Below are 18,119 nucleotides of genomic sequence, written 5' to 3'. Positions count from 1 at the left end.
TTCCTACCCCTGTCTTTCCTGACATTACCCAAGTAATACAGATGAAATTGAAGTGCACCGTCCCAGAATCAGGGGACAGAGTTACTAACAGAAAAGCTTTTCCATTTCTCAGTGATTTCAGCAAGACAAAGCTGGTAAGCGGGTGAGGTCTGCACGCTGGTTTCTACATCAGCGTATCCCTCCTCAAGTGAGGAATTCTTTCCCAAAGACCCAGGGCCCTTGTGACGTCCTGGTCATGTTGGCCCTTGATCTCTTCATCAAAAATGCCCTGCTCCTTGTTCTAGCAAAATTTCAGATGTTGCCAGCAAGGTAATACATTCTGATTTGGCCTCCTTTTTCTTCCACCAGCTGTTTAGCGCATTCTGAATTCATTTTGGCTTCTCCTCCGGGTTTTTTTTAGAAGTTGCTATGGTCTTGCATACCCGTCACCCGACAGTTCCCCAACCTTTGTTCCATAACACGTGCTTAGCTTTCCCCCTTGACCCTGACTCTGGAAATCTTTTAAGCCATAATTTCTTCATAGAGGCAATTTTGACAGGTTGACTAAGATGAATATCAATTTTTTTGTGTATAAAGCACACTCCGTGAACTTTCTTTAGATGTGTCTAGTGAAAGCCTTGCTTCATCACCTTTATTTCTTCAGTTTAAAACATTTGAGCTTTTTGAACAAGTTGGCTTTCCCTAGATAAATGTTGCATATGAAAAAGAAGCAGGATTGAGCTGCTTTATGAACATTCAGATCTCGAGCAGTGGTGTTCCCTCAATGTCTCCTGTGCATTTATCTTCCCGTTTTTATTCTGAAAACAGCAGTCCACTGAAACTACTTTGCCACAAATTCCACCAGAGGTAGTTTAAGAAAAAGTGAATTAATTTAGTCTCTCTTTAAAGCAGTTTTTGTAGACGAGGACTTTAAAGATACTTTTAGTGGTCTGCTTTCAGAAGAAAAATTTAATTGGTATATGCTTTCGTGCCAAGGAAATAATTGGTTTATTTTTAACATCTTTAATGTTTAGATTTTTAACTTCCTCAATACTTAGATAAACTATGGACTCACTTTTCTTGTTCTGGCATTTTAAATGCATTGATTTAGTTTTATGTTAGTATTTTATAATTCCTGGATACATCTGGCTTCTTCAAACTCTCCAAAGAATGTTATAAAGGCTAAATAACTTATGTTCTTGGAAATATCTTTATTTTATGCTTTCTATATTGGTGATATAGAAGGTGACATGTCTTGTGAACTCAGTGGCCTTTCTGTGGCCAGAAAAAGTTAACACGTTTTATTAAAAATTAACCTGCTCTTAGAAGTGACTTAAAGTGTGAAGAATGTGGTTTTAAAATATATTCTTCCCATTAATATTTTGAAATAATAACTATACCCCAAAGAAAGATCTTTAAAACGTTTACTTGAACTGGAATTCTAAGAGATTGGAGAGCTGCTGTGTGGCATTACGTGTGTTTACCTTGAGGCTTTGTAAGCTCTGAGCAAACACGGCTTGGGAGACAGAACGTAAGTAAACCCACAATTTCACTGCAGCGCTTGTATTAACATGAAGCAGACGCATTCCTTGTGTCTAGCCTGGACTAACAGTGCGCCCCTGTGTTCCAGGCAGGTAGCCCCGGGGAGCCTGGCTTGAGGGGACCGGAAGGAAGCCGGGGGCTTCCTGGGGTGGAAGGACCACAAGGACCCCCTGGCCCGCGAGGCGTGCAGGGAGAACAGGGCGCCACCGGCCTGCCTGGGATCCAGGGCCCTCCCGTGAGTGCTGGGCAGCCCCTGGGGTTTCCCTTTGGAGACTCCATCCCAGGAGGGAGGGAGCGCGGGGGTAGGGCCAGACCTCAGCTCCTCAGCAGCATGGGGCCAGCTCTTCTGGTTCCAGCCACCTGTTTCCTTGCCCAGCCTGTCGGTTTACCATTGAACAATGTCCTCTTTGTGGTTCCGTGTACAAACTGGCTTTTGTCTTTTCTGTCCCAGGGCAGAGCCCCCACCGATCAGCACATTAAGCAGGTTTGCATGCGAGTCATTCGAGGTAAATAAATCATGGCCGCTTGACGTTTTGTGTGCTTTAAAGGCGGGGGATTTTGAATACTAGTAATTTCACGTCTGTTCTGTACAATTTGTCGCCATGTGCAATAGCTTAGAGCCTCAAGGAAAAATAGTACCTTTCTGGGCTCGCCAGGATTTTTTTTTTTTTTTTTTTTGCCAATGTGGTTAATTTACAAGAAAGCATGCACACACACACACACACACACACACACACACACACACACACAGATACAGACACCTTTTTTCCCCCCTTTGGAACACAAATTCTCAGGCTCTTTCCCCTCTTAATATCCTACCACTTGGTGTGTACCTGGCACTGACCTAGGCTCTCTCTATAGATTATATGAGAAGTAACTGGCAGACTTCTGCCCATAAGAAGCCTATGGTGATTGCTATTTTTTATTCGATTCTGGTTGGAACCAATTCTATCACGAAGAAACACTCATCTTTTGTGTGTTCAGGAGATAGTATAATTTATCTAGTAGAATCATAGAGTTTTTCAGAATGAAATGGTCCCCTCTATATTTGAAAACCAATATCGCAGACATCTTATCTTGAAAGGATATTTCCAGTTTAAACATTAAGTGTTGAGAAAATTATGACTTTATGTTAACTCTCACTTAAGTAAGGCCAACTTAGGATACCTGCATTTGAACAATTTAAAAATCTTGTTGAGAAATGTGTTTCCAATTCATTTTCTCCTTCACACCCTAAATTAAAAAAAAAAATCACACAAAAATATTTCCCCTATTTTAATGGGAAAATGTTTTGTTCTCCATGGTTTTAGTGGATGTTTCTTAATCTATTTAATGCTTCCTGAAAGAGCCTACACAGTTATGAGTTTTTAAGACAGGCAGTGACCATTTCTAAGAAGCAGGCTTTCTTTAATGTCTGGTGTCTCTTCCAAGCGTGAAAAAACTTTTGAGAAGGAGAATTAATAGAAAGTCATGAATCCTCAGGGTATTTCATATTACTTAATATCTTCAAACTAAAAACGTGAGCCTAGGTCTCAAACGGTATCTCAGTACTAATTCTGGACAATGTCCTTGCATTTGAGAAGCTTCTGGGTGTCCACTTCTTCCTGTGTTGAGAAGCTCACTTTCTTTTCGTCCCGGGTTTTCAGGTAACCAGCCAGGTTCAGGTGACACACTCATCTCTTTGGACACCGCTCAGCCCTGAAGTTTAAGGTCTTTTATCCCCTCGTCTCAGAGCAGCAGGGTCCATCCAGGGAGGGCTGAACAAAGCAGCACCAGTGAAACCTCCTGGCAGAAAGCCCGTGGACAATGACCCAGCTTTATTCAGGCCTCACCAGCAGTTTTGAAGCTCTGGTGACACATTTAGAAAAAAGGCACTTGAAATAGTTCTTTTTTCGTTCGAATCACTTTCATATTTCTGACTCACCTGGACTGTTTTGTTTATTATCTTTTAGAGCATTTTGCTGAGATGGCTGCAAGTCTCAAGCGTCCGGACTCCGGAGCCTCGGGCCTCCCCGGACGGCCTGGCCCCCCTGGTCCCCCAGGCCCCCCGGGAGAGAACGGTTTCCCAGGCCAGATGGGACTTCGAGGCCTCCCGGGCATGAAAGGCCCCCCCGGGGCTCTTGGTTTGAGGGGAGCGAAAGGTAAGGCATTTTGTCCACGTGGAACCAGGAACACACACTGGCTTTTTTTCAGATGGATTCACTTGTCCTAAAGTGCCAGGTATCTAGGAGACAAGAAGATGGATTGTTCTCTTTTACTGTGGTGATGGTAAAGATTAGAAAACTATCGTTTGATATTTTCTTGGCCTTGGTGTGTGACGACAGTAGACCCAATACTGGAATTAAGGTCCCTTGACTTTTGGTACCAATCTTTTACAGTTACACTGCTTTACTCATAGTTCAAGGTAAACTTTACAGGATCTGGTAAAGGATCTTTAAAGTTTTTTTTTTTGAGACCTTAATATCATTGTAGAACTCTTCTAAGATGGCAACTGGCCCTTGAATGTTATCTGTTACTTCAAGTAACAAAATTTGTTAGCAGGACATCAGAAAAATCACAGCATGCATCAAAGCCGCCTCCCTCTTCTTTTAAAGAGTGACGTTGGATATCAGTTTTGCTGTTTTTTTTTTTTTTTTTTTTCCGGCTCTGAGGTACAACTTTATTCCTTATTTAACATGTGAGAGGGTGTGAGGGAGTTTGTTTCTTCTCCTTTTATTTAAAGCAAGTTAAGCCCTGGAAACCAGTATTTTGTAGGCCAGCAGGATTGTGAGTGTGTTAGGTATTCTGCAGGATTTGCAGAAGAACTGGCTGCCTCTGATGGTGTTTGCTAGATGAGGTGAGTATGTCAGCATGGGGGCTGGTGGGCCTGGGATAATCGACAGAAGGGACTAAAAGTGCAGAGTTTCTGCACCATGATAAGTGACTGACAGCTCTCTGGGGAACTTCAGAAAAATGTGGCATCAAGAACAAGAGAGGGACTTTTGTTTTTTAGGCAGTGGTGCTCCAGTTAGGGATAAATATTATGGTGCTAACGGTCAGAGGTCAAACAAGATGCCTTTCGGGATCTGTAGATGAATGCCTGATGTGTTTGGTTCACGACACTCTCAGCTGGAACAGTGTTGTTAATTACGTTTTTTGTTTTTTTGGCATGTGCAGAGCTGCGTGTTAAAAAAAAAAAAAAAAAAAAGAGCCCTAATTGGGGCCTCCTGTAAATCTGACACGATTTCCATGTTTTTGGAGGCTGGACAAAATCATATGGAGAGAGCTCCGAGTTCACCTTAAAGAGATCTGGACCTCTTCTCTGAAAGAACCCCTTAGCCATTCATTCATCTTGGTCCTGCTTTGAGCTTGCACTCAGGAATACATAGCGGAGGTGCTCTCCCTGTGGTCGGGCCCCGTTCGCTCCGTAAACCATTCTAGGGAACTCCATGCTGTGGGCGGACTGCTGGCTGAGCTCGCCCTGTTGTGCCCCAGCCCACGGATAACTTCTCTGCCTTGGTGAGTTCACTGAAGTGAACTGAAGTACAACGGTTCCGAAAGAGTGGTCCCTGCAGCACCAACATCACCAGAGACCCCCTGAGTCAGCAACTCTGGAGAGGGGCCCGCAGTGGAAATGCACAAGTGTAGGGTGGTCCTTACCCTACAGGCAAGGTCCCGCCTTCCCAGGGAAGGACCACCTTGTAGGGCTAAGAGGATCACAGCCCTGTTTTCTCCGGCCAAAAGGAAGTCTCCATATTTGGGGCTGATCTTGACTTTGAGTTAGTAAGAGCCCGCTCCTGAAGTCCCATCTTATTTCCTAAGACAGGAAAATGTCTGTGTACTTGCTCCACCAGGAGAGCCTGCTGAGGGCTGCCTTCTCCAGCCTGGGCTCCACATGGGACTGACCCAAGGAGCTTTAAACACTGCTCACGTCTGGGTCCCGTGCCCAGAGATTTTGATTGACTTGGTCTAGGCCCCAGGCTTTGAAAATATTCCCCAGGTTATCTGAACAAGCAATCAGGGCTGAGAAGCTCTGGAAACAAAGGTGACATGATCTGGACACTTTCTGGGAAGCTGGGAATCACAGTGTGGAATTGTGTCTGGGTTGCGCTGGGTTGACTCCCGCAGTGAACCTTATTTTGAAGGGAAGAAAAATATATTCCTATATTTGGAACCTGAGAAATGTCTCTGGCACTAAGTTCATTCATCAAGCAGAGTTCGATGTTATAAGGGGCTTCCTCCTATTTTTTCTGTGGTGTTTATGACATAGCCTATAATCTAGAAGTGAGATAGTTCTTTTCTTTTTTCTAAAGAGCTTTCTCACCCCGCCCTCCTCCATACCTTTCTTGGCATTGGGTTCCTTTAAAGCAGCATCTCCTCTGAGTTCTACTTCTTAAGACTTGGGGTGTGGGCAGAAAGGAATAATCAGATTTTCTATTTCAGTTGCTGCTGTCATACATTTGGAGATGTATGGTTTTAGGTAATTGGACTTGACCTTTCTTGTCCACCACATACATTAGCAGCCCTACTTAGTAGAAAACACATAGTGTGCTACTACCCAAAGGTAGTAAAACAAATTTTCCTTGAGAATAAACACATCACCATTTGAAACTCAACTGTTCCACCAATCGGAGAAGAGACGTGTTTCATTGTCACCTGTTGCTTTTTTGTTTTCATGCTTAACAAAGAAGGGATGGTGGAAGTCTTGGTTTGCCATAGAGTTGCTCTGAGGGTCTTTTTCCAGAGAAATTCCTATGTAGATAAGTTTTATTAAAACAAATAAGTTTTACTAAAGCTTTTAACAGTTCAGGCTATGTCTTAATCAAATCACTGTTTTCTTCCTAAAAAGTTACTTTGAAAAACAACAGTGGAACATTTTTAACAGGAGCTAGTAGAAAAAAGCCTCAGACCGTACTGAAAGCTTCCATCATGTCTGTGTATTTTTTGGTTTTCACCGACATGTTTTGCACACTTTTACACAAACACATTAGAGCTGTGTGTTCATTTCATGTGATGCTTGAGCAGAAACGCGAAAGGCACCTGACTGGCCCTGGGTCCACTTTACTTAGAATTAAGTCAGTCTTTCACGTCATAAATACTCTTTGTAAATGTTCATGGTTTGTTTATTTTAATTCCCTTTGAGGAAGGCTGTGTGTATTTTTAGGTCTTCTAGTGTGGGTCAAGCAGACGTGTCCCTGTGTTAACGAAGGCTGGGGAAAGTACACCGGGCATATCTGAGACTCACCTTTTCCGTTATTAATCTGCTCACCTGGAGGTAGAGCATCAATTATAGCTTCCAAACAGATGAAATTGAGAGCAATTTTGGAGCAATGAGAACTTCTCTAGTTTCCCCAACTCTGTTTTGAATCAAACTGCTTATTCTCTTCATACCTTATCCAAAGCTTATTTTACAAGCTTTTTATATGTCTTTTCTGACAATAGGCTAACAAAGGTGGACTTTAGTTCCCTGAGCCAGGCTTCCTATGTCTTGAAGGAAGACGTGACCAGTGTTTGAAGAAGTAGATTAACCCTGGGGGTAGCAGAGCTGACACACGACGGCCGCTGCAGGTTGCAGTGTGGCTCTGTCCCGGGGCTCGTCGAAAATGTGTTTTCCCATGACTGATCACCAAAAACCAGTTTCAAAGTTAAGACAGAGGTCTTTTTTTTAATTTGGAGAAAATGTTATTCTATGTATCATAAAATGCTGTTTATTACTGTCACCATGCTGTCTGTATTCCCTTTATTCTGCAGTATCCAAATATGCAGGCAATCCCATCCAATGAATTTTTACTTTCAGGTCTTGTACTTTTCAGTTCTAGAATTACCATTGTTTTCCTTAAGAGTTTTCATATCTCTCCGGAAATTTCACATCACTTCGCCCTTTATTTCCGTCTTTTCCTATACGTTTGGTAACATATATTGATATATAAAATAGTCCTTTTAAAGAGACCGCGGTCTTATTCCTTGCAAACAACATTTTGAAGTTGGTGCGGCTTCACGCTAGAGCGCGCTTAACTGTCACTATCGCTGTGAAAGTTGCATTTTAATTTATAATCTTCATCCCGTGTCTTCAGAAAATGTGGCACATTCTCACTGCCAGCCTCAAAAATTACGAGGTGACACATTTAAATTGCTAAGTTAACAAGAGAGCTTAAGCTGTTAGTTTTAAAAATGCTAATTGTCATATCTTCCTAATACAGTAAGGCCATACTGACGATGAGTGTAAGAAACAGCTAGTTTATGTATGAGTTCAAGCTGAGCTGTACATCCTTTCACAGTATCTATAAAATTTAAATTGATTTCAAAATGTAGTTGATTCACCATAAAAATGTTCACACAAGGACATTCACAGCTAAAGTTAAAGTATGGTAACTTTTAAACATTCATGTCACAATTTGAGATTTTTGACTATTTGACAAATGCACAGATGGTTGTATAGATATTCTTCCTATTTTTGTTGTGCACTTGTGACTTTGTTTTTTAAATTGTAACAAACCTGTCGATAGTCAATGAGGTTGGGCAAATATTTGGAAAAAGTGATTATGTATAGAATTTGTGGCAAAATGCTATTGCATCTTGTAACAATGTAGTGAAATAATAATATACTACTGTACCAATGGGATAGTAGGACTGGTCTTGTACCAGAAGCGGCACACGTCATTTAGGACCAGTTAACTAAGGTATTAGGTCATCTTGTTAATGAGGCCAAGTTTCTAAGTTTGGTCTCTGCAGGGCCAGGATAATTCATGTAACTTTGTTCTGTGGCTGCCGAATCCCCGAATTCAATCAACTGTCTTGCAAACACACATGGTTGGTTGCAATCCAAAGTACATTCCCTATAAATAATGAGAAGTGAAATGGAGGCACTGATGACAACACACTTTAAATTTTGAAACTTCATTAATTTATTTTTGGTGATACTAAATTTACATTGTTCAAGAAATTAAAATGTCTAAAAAGATATTTAGTGAAGAGTGTCTCTCCCACCCCTGTCTCCCATCTGTCTGGTTTCCTTTATCCTTCTCATTAGGGAATCTCTATTATTAGTTTCCTACATACCCTTACCAGTGATGCTATAAAGGATCTATGAATATATTTATTTTCCCTACATCCTTTTAACAACAAATCATGCTGTCCATTAGTAAGTGATCTGGGCCTTGCTTTTTTCACTTAACAATATCTTGGGGATCATTTCAAAGACCTTTCTGGTTCTTCTTCACCTGTGCATAGTATTCTGCTCTGTGGAAGTACCATAGTGTATTTAACCCTTTAATGGATATTTAGATCGTTTTCAATCTTCTGTTCAATTTTTTTTCATGTTGGATTTGCATATTTCTGATTAAACTTATTCCTAGTTATTTAGTAAGTTAGTTGCTGTTACAAATGGGATCTGTTTTCATGTTGGATCTGCATATTTCTGATTAAACTTATTTTCCTAGTTATTTGATCATTTAGTTGCTATTACAAGTGGGATCTTTGTTCACTACATCTTATCACTGATTGTTGTTTGTATACATGAAAATGATTGATTTCCATGTATTTCGTACCTTGCTACTTTACTGAATTCTTTTATTGCTTTTAGTAGATTTTGAGTTGATTTTCTAGGGTTTAAGATAAGCAGTCATATCATCTGAAACTAGGGATGGCTCAAACCAAATAATAAATAATAATGATAAAGTGGGCATCTTTGTAATGTTCTGACTATAATGAAGCTGCTCTGTGTTTCTCGTTAAGCATTATGCCAGCTTCAGTGCTGAGATAGATATACTCTATCATGTTAAGGAAATAGTCTGAGTCTTATTTTATTGACTGTTGTATCAGGGATGCATGTTTAATTGTCAAATATCTTTCCAGCATCTACAGATATGATCATTTGATTTTTTTCCCTCTTAGATCTCAATATAATTAACTTGATTTTTGCCTTGCTACATACTTACTACGACCTACACTGTGGCAACTTCCTACTTTTTGGTTTCTGAATGTAGGCTTTGCTTTAAGTTTAAAAATATGGAACTTTATTTTTATAGACATATAGAAAAATAACATTTCTCTAATGAAACGCAGGTGACATGGGGGAAAGAGGTGATCGTGGCCCCCCAGGAAGAGGTCCCAAAGGTTTGCCCGGGACTTCAGGTCTCCCAGGTAAGAATAAACAGGATGAGGTGGGAACTTGGCAGCCAGTGGGTGGTCTGAATTGGATCACATTTTAAAGAACTGCTCTTTGTTTACCTCTGTTTATCATGTGATGTGCAGTGACGGCTGGCGTGGATCTTTCAGAACCAACTTTAATGAGGAGTTAAATAGTCTGTAAATCACGTCTGTATTCTTTGAGAGAAAATACATGTCAGGGCTTGAAATATTACTTTCTTTTTTTTTTTTACATCTTTATTAGAGTATAATTGCTTTACAATGGTGTGTTAGTTTCTGCTTTATAACAAAGTGAATCAGTTATACCTATACATATGTTCCCATATCTCTTCCCTCTTGCGTCTCGCTCCCTGAAATATTACTTTCTTGAATAAGTACTTTAAAAAATAGTGTCAAGGTCCAACCACAATGCACTCGTTATAAAATTCTGAATGAATGGGGTCCTGTCCACTTCTAGCCCAGTTGAGAGTTCCCTCTTCTTTTCCTTTAAACCAAAAAGTCAGAGCAGCAGGAAAACGAGTCCACGTCTTCAGCTATTCGTGACGCATGGGGAGTAACTGACATCTTATTCTAAAAGCTTCTCCTTCAAACATCCAGACCCTCCAGAGGCCCACATCCCCAAATAAATAAACCTGAAACATTCCTACTCACGAAAGTCATGCCCAAGGACGCATCCCAGCTGGGTCGACCGAGGTGACAAAGTGGCCTCTGTGTGAGAGCCCGGGTCCTCTCACTGGCCGTCTGTTCTTTTTACACACTGGCTACTCTGTGGCCAGAGTCCAGGCTGCTGCACGTTGGGAATGACTGCCAGGTCCAACCACAGAAGCAGCCTCGCGGGCCGAAAGCCAGTTCAGTTGAAGAGCATGAATGGCCTGCAGTCTCCCAGCAAACGCTCTGATCACTGCTGGGCCAGGGCTCAGGAAGGGCCCCAAAGCTCTGGGGACACCAGCCCAGGGAGGGGGGCTTGTGCAGGGGGGTGCCCCACACTCCCACAGTGGATTTGGAAAACTTCGTTGAGGGAAATCTAGCAAAAGAAATGATCATTTTCTAATTCTACCGGAGGCTTACATAGCAGATTGTGGCTATAATTGCAGCCTGAAGCATCATTGCTTTTTAATTATCCATTGCATTGCTCCTGGGTTTGGCTTTCTCATTTAAAAGAATTTTTAAAAAATGCATTTGGAGATAGCTCAAACACTGCCTTTCTAAAACGGCGATTCACGGGCTGTCGAGATGTTTTCACAAACTGATGAATTTTTGTGATTGGAAAAGGAAGCCTTTATGATTGGAAAAGGACAGAAAACCTGGTTGGAGTTCAATGGGACCCAGACAAGAAGCTTTTAGTAAACAATAAAGTCTGGATTCATTGATGGATATTTAGAAGAGAGAAAAGGAAAACAGAATTTACCGAGTGCGCGTCTCCTTTATCAATGGTAGGAATAGGAGGTTTGAAAGCTGATAAAATATCGTCTGTACCATTTACTTAGTTATCTATGTATTTATAGGAGAGACTGACAATTTCTCCTTTGCGCATTTGGTTGACAAATAACAGTTCTTGGATCAGCAACTTGCACTATTAGCACGATTTTCCTTTAACAGAAATACATGATCATTTCTGGTGACTCTTATTTTTTAAAAATCTGTTCATAAACCCCATTTTGAGTTTAAAAATGGGAAGATCGAAAAAGACCAGCTTGGATTTGTGCAGTGTCCCGGGATGCCACGAGGGGGCGCGTTATGCCTCACCTCGGGCTTGCCTGGTGCTCCGGGGCCCTTGCTCTGCCCCAGGGGGCTCCACAGGTTTGCTTTTTAGCACACCTGTCATCTGTGCTGCGAGTGGTAAGGTAGGGCAAGGCATCTCTGGCATCTCTGCCTGGCCCTCATTGCATTTCCTTTATGACAATGGTTCGATTTGTTGCAGCTGGTCTTGGAATTAATACTTAGATCTGATTTCTTAAAAAGCTTCGTGGGCTCCCCAGTTCAGGACCCCGAAACCTGCCCTTTTCCGTTTCCTTTCTGCCGTTTGCCAGCCCTTGCCCCTCCCTTCCTGGTACCACTTGGAAATCTGGTCTTTCTTTTTCTGTGCTTTTGTTACATTTTCATTGAGAGGATATTTGACATTATTTAGTGAAAAATCGGAGTTACAGATTATTCTTGAAAAAATTAAGGCCAGGTTTCTGAAGCGTGCAGTCTCCTCGGTGCTTTACCACACAGGCTCAAAGGGTCCATATTTAGCAGTCTCCTTGAGGCACCAGCTGAGCTGGGGCTTTGGTTTTGGGTCAGCTCACATCCCCTTGTCTACACCTAAACGTACTCAGATGACAGTTTCCCAAATCCATCAAGTCCCTGAACAAGAGCTTTTAGGGCCATTCCGCCTCTAAAGTGAGCCCTCTGAAAGTGGACTCTTGGGAGTGTGGGTTCCATAAATCAGACATCTGGGCTCAAATCCTGACTCTCACTTACTAGCTTTATGACATCGGGCAAGTTCTTGACTGCCCAGTGCCTGTTTCCTCACTTATGAAAGAGTGATAATAGTCAATAATCACATCTCCCGGAGAGGCTAATTCTGAGAATTAAAGAAAAATCAATCCACGTAGAGTGCTTAGGACAGTTTCCGGCTATAGTGGGTGCTCAAGAAATGTTAGCTATTGGTACTATTATTAACGTAACAAATGCACTTCTGCGTTTTGAGGTAGATGAAGGTCAGAGGTGGACCCTAGTTCAGTCCCTGTGGCTTCTCCCCTGGCTCTCAGTAAGAAGACGCTACTCTTCTGTCAGCCGGTGCCACCTCTGACATCTCGGACCTTCCCTCCGTGAAATCTACTTCAACTCCACATCACAAATGCAAAGTGCTGGGTCACAGTAAATCATGTCACTCGTTCATTATCCACTGAGAGGCTGGGCCATTTTTCATTTCCCCCCTAGAGCAAGGAATGTGGTTAGGAATGTGATTTCTGGTCTCTCACAAACATGACCTTACGAGGACTTCAGGACCCGGGGGGACCTTCACCAGGACTGTGTCCAGGAACTTGTCCGAAACCTTCTAGGTAAATATACGTCTTATGTAAAGGAAGGAGCCTGCAGAACAGGGTATTCTGTGACCCCCTTTGTTGTCCCGATTGTTGGATTTGGGACGCGAATTCTCCTGAATGGAAAGGAGATCCTTTGGTCATTCTTGGTGCTAACACATCTGATATCCTTGGAAAAAGGTTAACTAATACCTTCATGATCTATCAGTTGTCAGGATTGCTTTATTCTTTCTGGACTGTTTTCGTTCTCGATCTCCCCTCCTTCTCTCAGCTTGTCCAGTGTTAAGTATTATGTGCCCTTCGGGTTTGTGATGGTACATCGCCTAATGTGGACCACGGGTTATTATTATGACCGTGGCATGGACTGTCACTTTGGCTGTAGTGCTCTGTTGTCTAAACGTAGACCTAAATCGTCTAGCTTGCTTCTCACCTGCAGCCAGAAGCCAGCAGGGCAGGTGTGTAAGAAGGATGGGCTCCGAACGAGGCTGCCCTGGGGTAGGTTCTGCTGTGTCACTCCTTTTCAGCTCTGCCACCTCTGTGTGCTCAGCTTGTCCCCTGCACATTGGGGGGTTATACCCCTATCTGCCCTATGGACTCATCTAGGAGGGTCTGTGGATGTGTTCATACATGGAAAGCACTTAGGTTAGTGCGTGGCTTATGGCAAACATTCTGCAATTTTAGCTCATTACTATTATTATTATTTTTTCTTCCTTTTGTATTTGAAGAAATACAGACTTACAAAGGTCACAGGCCCTGACAAAGGTCTCCCAGGTAGTAAGTGACAGAGGCCAGTGTTCACACGCCCAGGTTCACGTCGTGGACAAAATGATGCACTGGTGGTCCGGGTGTATGCTGAGTCTATCTCGCCATCCTGGCATCTGACTTCGGCACGATCCCCTTTCTGCCTCTCTCTTGGAGCTGTGGGGACCACATCGAGCGAGACCCCTGGGGCCTTAGACCCCATCCCTGCCCCTACCTCCCGTCTCTTACCAGAGGCCTTCGGTGGGTTGTTGGATGGGGCTGTCTCATCACCAGTATCTTTTTGCCTGCCTGGTCCATTGGGGACTAGTTCCTTGGCACTCTGGGGATTTGAAGAAAAAATATTTGAGAGTGGGTCTTCACTTCCTCTTTGTGCATCTAAACGCACTGGGGGAAGGAGGAAGTTAAATGATGGTCGTGTGTGAATGTGCCCGGGAGGTTAGAGCTGACCTGCGCTCATCATGCCAGGTTTCTTGTGCAAGATTTGCAGATAGGTGAGATTCACTTGTGAATACTGGGTGGAAAAAGTCCCCAAGCGCAAGGGGCACACCTGTTTTAGGCTTATGTGTAGCAGTAGTCATCTCTCCTCTATTTCCACTGCTGTCCTGTTTCCACTATTTTATTCGGTCGTGGGCATCTTATGTAAACAGGCCACTTTATACACCACATCCTTGAACATATGTGCTTTGTCAAACACCACAAAAGTTAGCTCGGTACGAGGTGAGAAATGTAAGAAATTCCCTATTTAATGCTGAAAATTATTTCCAGGTTTTGTTTTGTTTTTAAAGCCTGTCATGTACAGCCCCTTTTATTTCGTAGCAGGTATTATTTATTAGGTCCCAAAGAATGTTCCAGCCAGGTTGCGCCTCTGTCAGTGTAACACGACTGCCCTCTCCTGTCAGCTCAGAGAATGGCACAGACATTCATTTTTTTAAAAAAAAATCATGAGAGGTTTGGCAATAACATTTTACAGGTCCTTGAAATTTCAGAAAACTGTGTAATCGTTAGGCAGTTAGTGTAGCTACAGACCCGTGAGGTAGGCAAAGCAGAATGAGAACGCTTCAGATCCGTGCTTTCCCTTCCTCCTAAGAGTTGAAAAGTGGTTTATAAATATTTGCTAATGCAGCTGCTGGACTTCCTGAATGACTTGGTGTCACCCCCAAATTTGGCTCCCACATAATAGCCTTAGAGCACCTTGGAGGGTAGATGCCCAAGGTCAGGGCTCACCAGAAACTCATAAGCTGTTATGGGAAGGCTGTTTTTTTTTTTTTTCCTCTGGCCATTTTTACAGGATGAAACCTCAGAAAAATAGAAAAATAGCTTTAGTCACTTGTGATAGAGTTGCAGAAGAATCGTTAGTAATGCTTGGCTATCGTGTCTCTTTCTGCCTCTCAGTCAATTCAGGCTCAATGAATTAAACCACACACACACACACGCACTCATGGATGCACCTTGTCAGAGTTAGCAAATCAGTAGGTGTGGAAGCACAGTTAGGATGGAGGAGGGGTCCAGGGCCCTCATTTCTAACTCCGGCGCTTTCTAGCCACGTGACTGTGTGACTCTGGATTTCACCTTCACTCTCTCAGTTTACACACCAGGAAAGTGGGATCGCCAGTGAGTGGCACAGGGTAAAGGGAATGCTGGTGGGCTGGTGATGACTTACCCAACGCTCCAAAGGGCAACTTGCTGTGTTTGCCAGAGGAAGACTTGGACTCCATGTGCTTGTCTTAGAATAAATCCAGGGGAGACAGGACGGTTTCATCAACTCTTTCCTTGGAGGATAAGCAGGAATCTGGAATAAACTCAGTCATTGAAAACACCCTCTCCTGGATTGTGTTAAGATGGGGGAGCTCAACTTGAAAAAAAGTTCTCCTTCTGCTTTTTCATACTGCTTGTGTAGTAGAAAATAAACTCCCTGAAGTTTTAGGTCTTAGGCAGGAGGCTGGCGTTACACATGTTAAAAAAGTAAATTAGTGGCTAAAAAAGGAAAGCTATTTATTTAAAAACTCAGCTTCTGAGTTGCCCTTGAAATGACCAGAGGTCTGGCAGCCCTGGCCCGTGTTCGCCATGGCAGCGGGGACATGCTGGCGTCCACTCTCCAGGTCACCGCATGCCTCAGCCCTTCCTGCTGCCTCCATAACCCTGATGTGTTACAGCTTCCATTACGTCTGTGGTCTCCCGTGAAGACAGAGGGCGAATTTCTTAATCCAGGGCAGTTTCTTTACTACATCAGGAGTCAGCAAACTTTTTGGGTAAAGGACCACATTCTTTGAGGTCTGCAGGCCAGGTGGCTTCTGTTGCCGCCCACACCTGTGCCCTTGTAGTGCCAAAGCAGCTGGGGCAACATGGAAACTAATGGCCATGCTGTGTTCTGGTGACACTGCTTAAACACAGGAGCTGCCCATCCCAACCTACACTCCCTGCCCCTGTGGTCACTGCGTGTACCGCTCAGCAGAAATGTCTCTCGGTTACGGGAGCCGTGCCTCACTGGTTCGTGGGTGAACCGAACAACCTCTGGACTTGACAAAAGAAAGCGACGCCCCCAAGAAACCTAGGACACCGTGTAGTTCCGGCTGGGGTAAAGCCCCCGATGAGAGGAATTTCCGGTAGCTTTGCAGGGTGCATTGCACAGTATTCTAAGAGACGTGAATCAGTAGCATTCGAATAGTCATTTATCGGGTGCATTCAGGCTCGGAACTTTATTATCAGGCAAGCGTCATCCGTCCTGTAGAAGAAGAGACGGGGAGGTGAGTGCCTTGCTGATGTCACCTGACTCATAAATGGCAGAGCGAGAACTTCCAGCCACCTGTCTGCATCTGCCCACCACCGAGCTGTACATCTCCCTGCCCGGAAATTGAGGACCCGCTAGAAATAAGGGCAGCTGCTAGCGGAGTGCTGTTCAAAGAAACCCAACATGAACCACATGAGTTGAGTGCATAATTTTAAATCTGCTAGCAGCCACGTTAGAAAAGTCCAAAGAATCAGGTGAAATTCATTTTAATAATATTTAATATGTATATTTATAGTATGATTTAATAATTATTTAACCCAGTGTCCAAAATATTATAATTTCATCGTGTAATAAGTACCAAAGTTATTAATGAATTATTAAAAAATCGAAGTCCAGATGTGTTTGGCACTTACGGTTCACCCCCGATTTGACACGGCCACGTTCCCAGGCTCGGTAGGTGTCTGTGTAGAGAGGCTGCCATACTGTGCAGTTCAGCTCCTCTGATGGAAATAGGGGTGAGAGATGTGAGGTCTCCTAACACTTTTAATTTTGAAGCAACCCAACTGCAATGAAGGAGTTTTATTATATCATTGTCATCATCATTGCCTGCTTCAATCACCCTCTGTCATTTCTAAAAGCGTCTGTCAAGGGCCTCTGTACACGCTGCCGGGCAGTGGGCAGGGTGGAGGGTCCAGTGCCTTCTGTGTCTCTAGCCATGAGGGCACTCCTGCTTACACGTGCATCTTCTGTGTGTTTCAGGTGACCCAGGTCCTGCCAGCTACGGGAGGAATGGCCGGGATGGTGAGCGAGGCCCCCCAGGGGTGGCAGGCATCCCTGGTGTACCCGGCCCCCCGGGACCTCCTGGCCCTCCTGGTTTCTGCGAGCCAGCCTCCTGCACCTTACAGGCTGGGCAGCGGGCATTTAATAGCAAAGGTCCAGATCCATCAAAGGCTTAGTGCAGCACGGCTGTCTGCACAAACCATGCCTGGTGAAGGGCTTGGAGGAGAAACGCCCCCAGAAGCCAGGGCCCAGGTGACGGTGCATTACCTTCAATGTTATTCTATTGATAGAAGTCCCACCTGACCGTCAGGTTTAGAACAATGGTGCTATTCAATAAATCCTCTTTCCTTTTCCTTGGAGAGGAGCCACAGGGTCATCGATCAAACTAACAAATAAAACCTTCCCTTGAAGTGAACTGACAGTAGTCCTGTCCCCAGGATCTGGAACTTCCGTGTGCTATCCATGTGTGTTACGTCATGGGCCACTGAGCCAATAAACAAAAACAGCTGTTTGGTTTACCTCCGTTTCGGCAGTTATTTTCATTTTTTATTGAGAGCTTGTTCCCAGATGATAGTTTCAGCTGTATGATCACCAGACTGGCTATGAAGAAACCCCACTACCGTCAATAGAACTGGTGCTCAAAATCCCCCCAAATCCCGGGAGGGCCAGGGATGCTGTGCCGCTCGGAGCGGTTTCCATGCTGCACGTGTGGGTTCTCAGCATCAGCTTGAATTTCTGTGGCACTGTACTGTATCCCAAACCCGCGAATATTTTGGGCTCTTCTGTGTGAAAGCAAAGAAGGAATCTTAATATCCTGCCATTCGTAAGTTTTATTGATGAGATTATTTATTTTAAAGGTTTGAGGTAACGTCTCTGGTTGTACCAAAGAAGCAATAAATACGGTTTCTTGATCTCTTGCCATGTTTTCTTATAGTCATGTTCAATGAAAAAAAGTCACTGAGATTATTTAGATACTTAAAACTTTCCTCATTTCTGTAGGCTTATGTTTATAATGTTAGTGATTTATTCTACAGAGAAATTAAAACGCCCTTACTGCTCCCCAGAGGGTGTCGTTTTGTGACAGAGTTCTTCGTATGTATATGTTTGGTGGGGGACTGGGGGGAGATGGGGAGGGCTTCACGGACCTTTCTGAAATGAAGTGAAAACTATGA

The 18,119-nt window shown here is 43.5% G+C and overlaps 1 protein-coding gene across 2 annotated transcripts in view; it reads left to right on the top strand.

Moving 5' to 3' along the window:
- Positions 1-17,469, top strand: part of COL9A1 (collagen type IX alpha 1 chain) — an 82,995-nt gene extending 65,526 nt beyond the window's left edge. The window contains exons 28-32 of one of the 2 annotated variants that reach the window (XM_029223942.1): positions 1,610-1,756; positions 1,973-2,027; positions 3,474-3,662; positions 9,565-9,642; positions 16,927-17,469. In XM_029223942.1, the coding sequence (XP_029079775.1) occupies positions 1,610-1,756; positions 1,973-2,027; positions 3,474-3,662; positions 9,565-9,642; positions 16,927-17,123 (666 nt within the window). In that variant the 3' untranslated portion in view covers positions 17,124-17,469. The remainder of the gene's footprint in view (positions 1-1,609; positions 1,757-1,972; positions 2,028-3,473; positions 3,663-9,564; positions 9,643-16,926) is intronic. The other variant, XM_029223941.1, reaches the window with a different exon arrangement.
- The last annotated feature ends 650 nt before the right edge of the window (positions 17,470-18,119 follow it).

The sequence above is a fragment of the Monodon monoceros genome, unplaced genomic scaffold, assembly GCF_005190385.1.
Source record: "Monodon monoceros isolate NGI ecotype Baffin Bay Population unplaced genomic scaffold, NGI_Narwhal_1 Super_Scaffold_15, whole genome shotgun sequence".
Classification (NCBI taxonomy): Eukaryota; Metazoa; Chordata; class Mammalia; order Artiodactyla; family Monodontidae; genus Monodon; species Monodon monoceros.
This window is presented reverse-complemented; position numbering and strand designations above follow the sequence as displayed.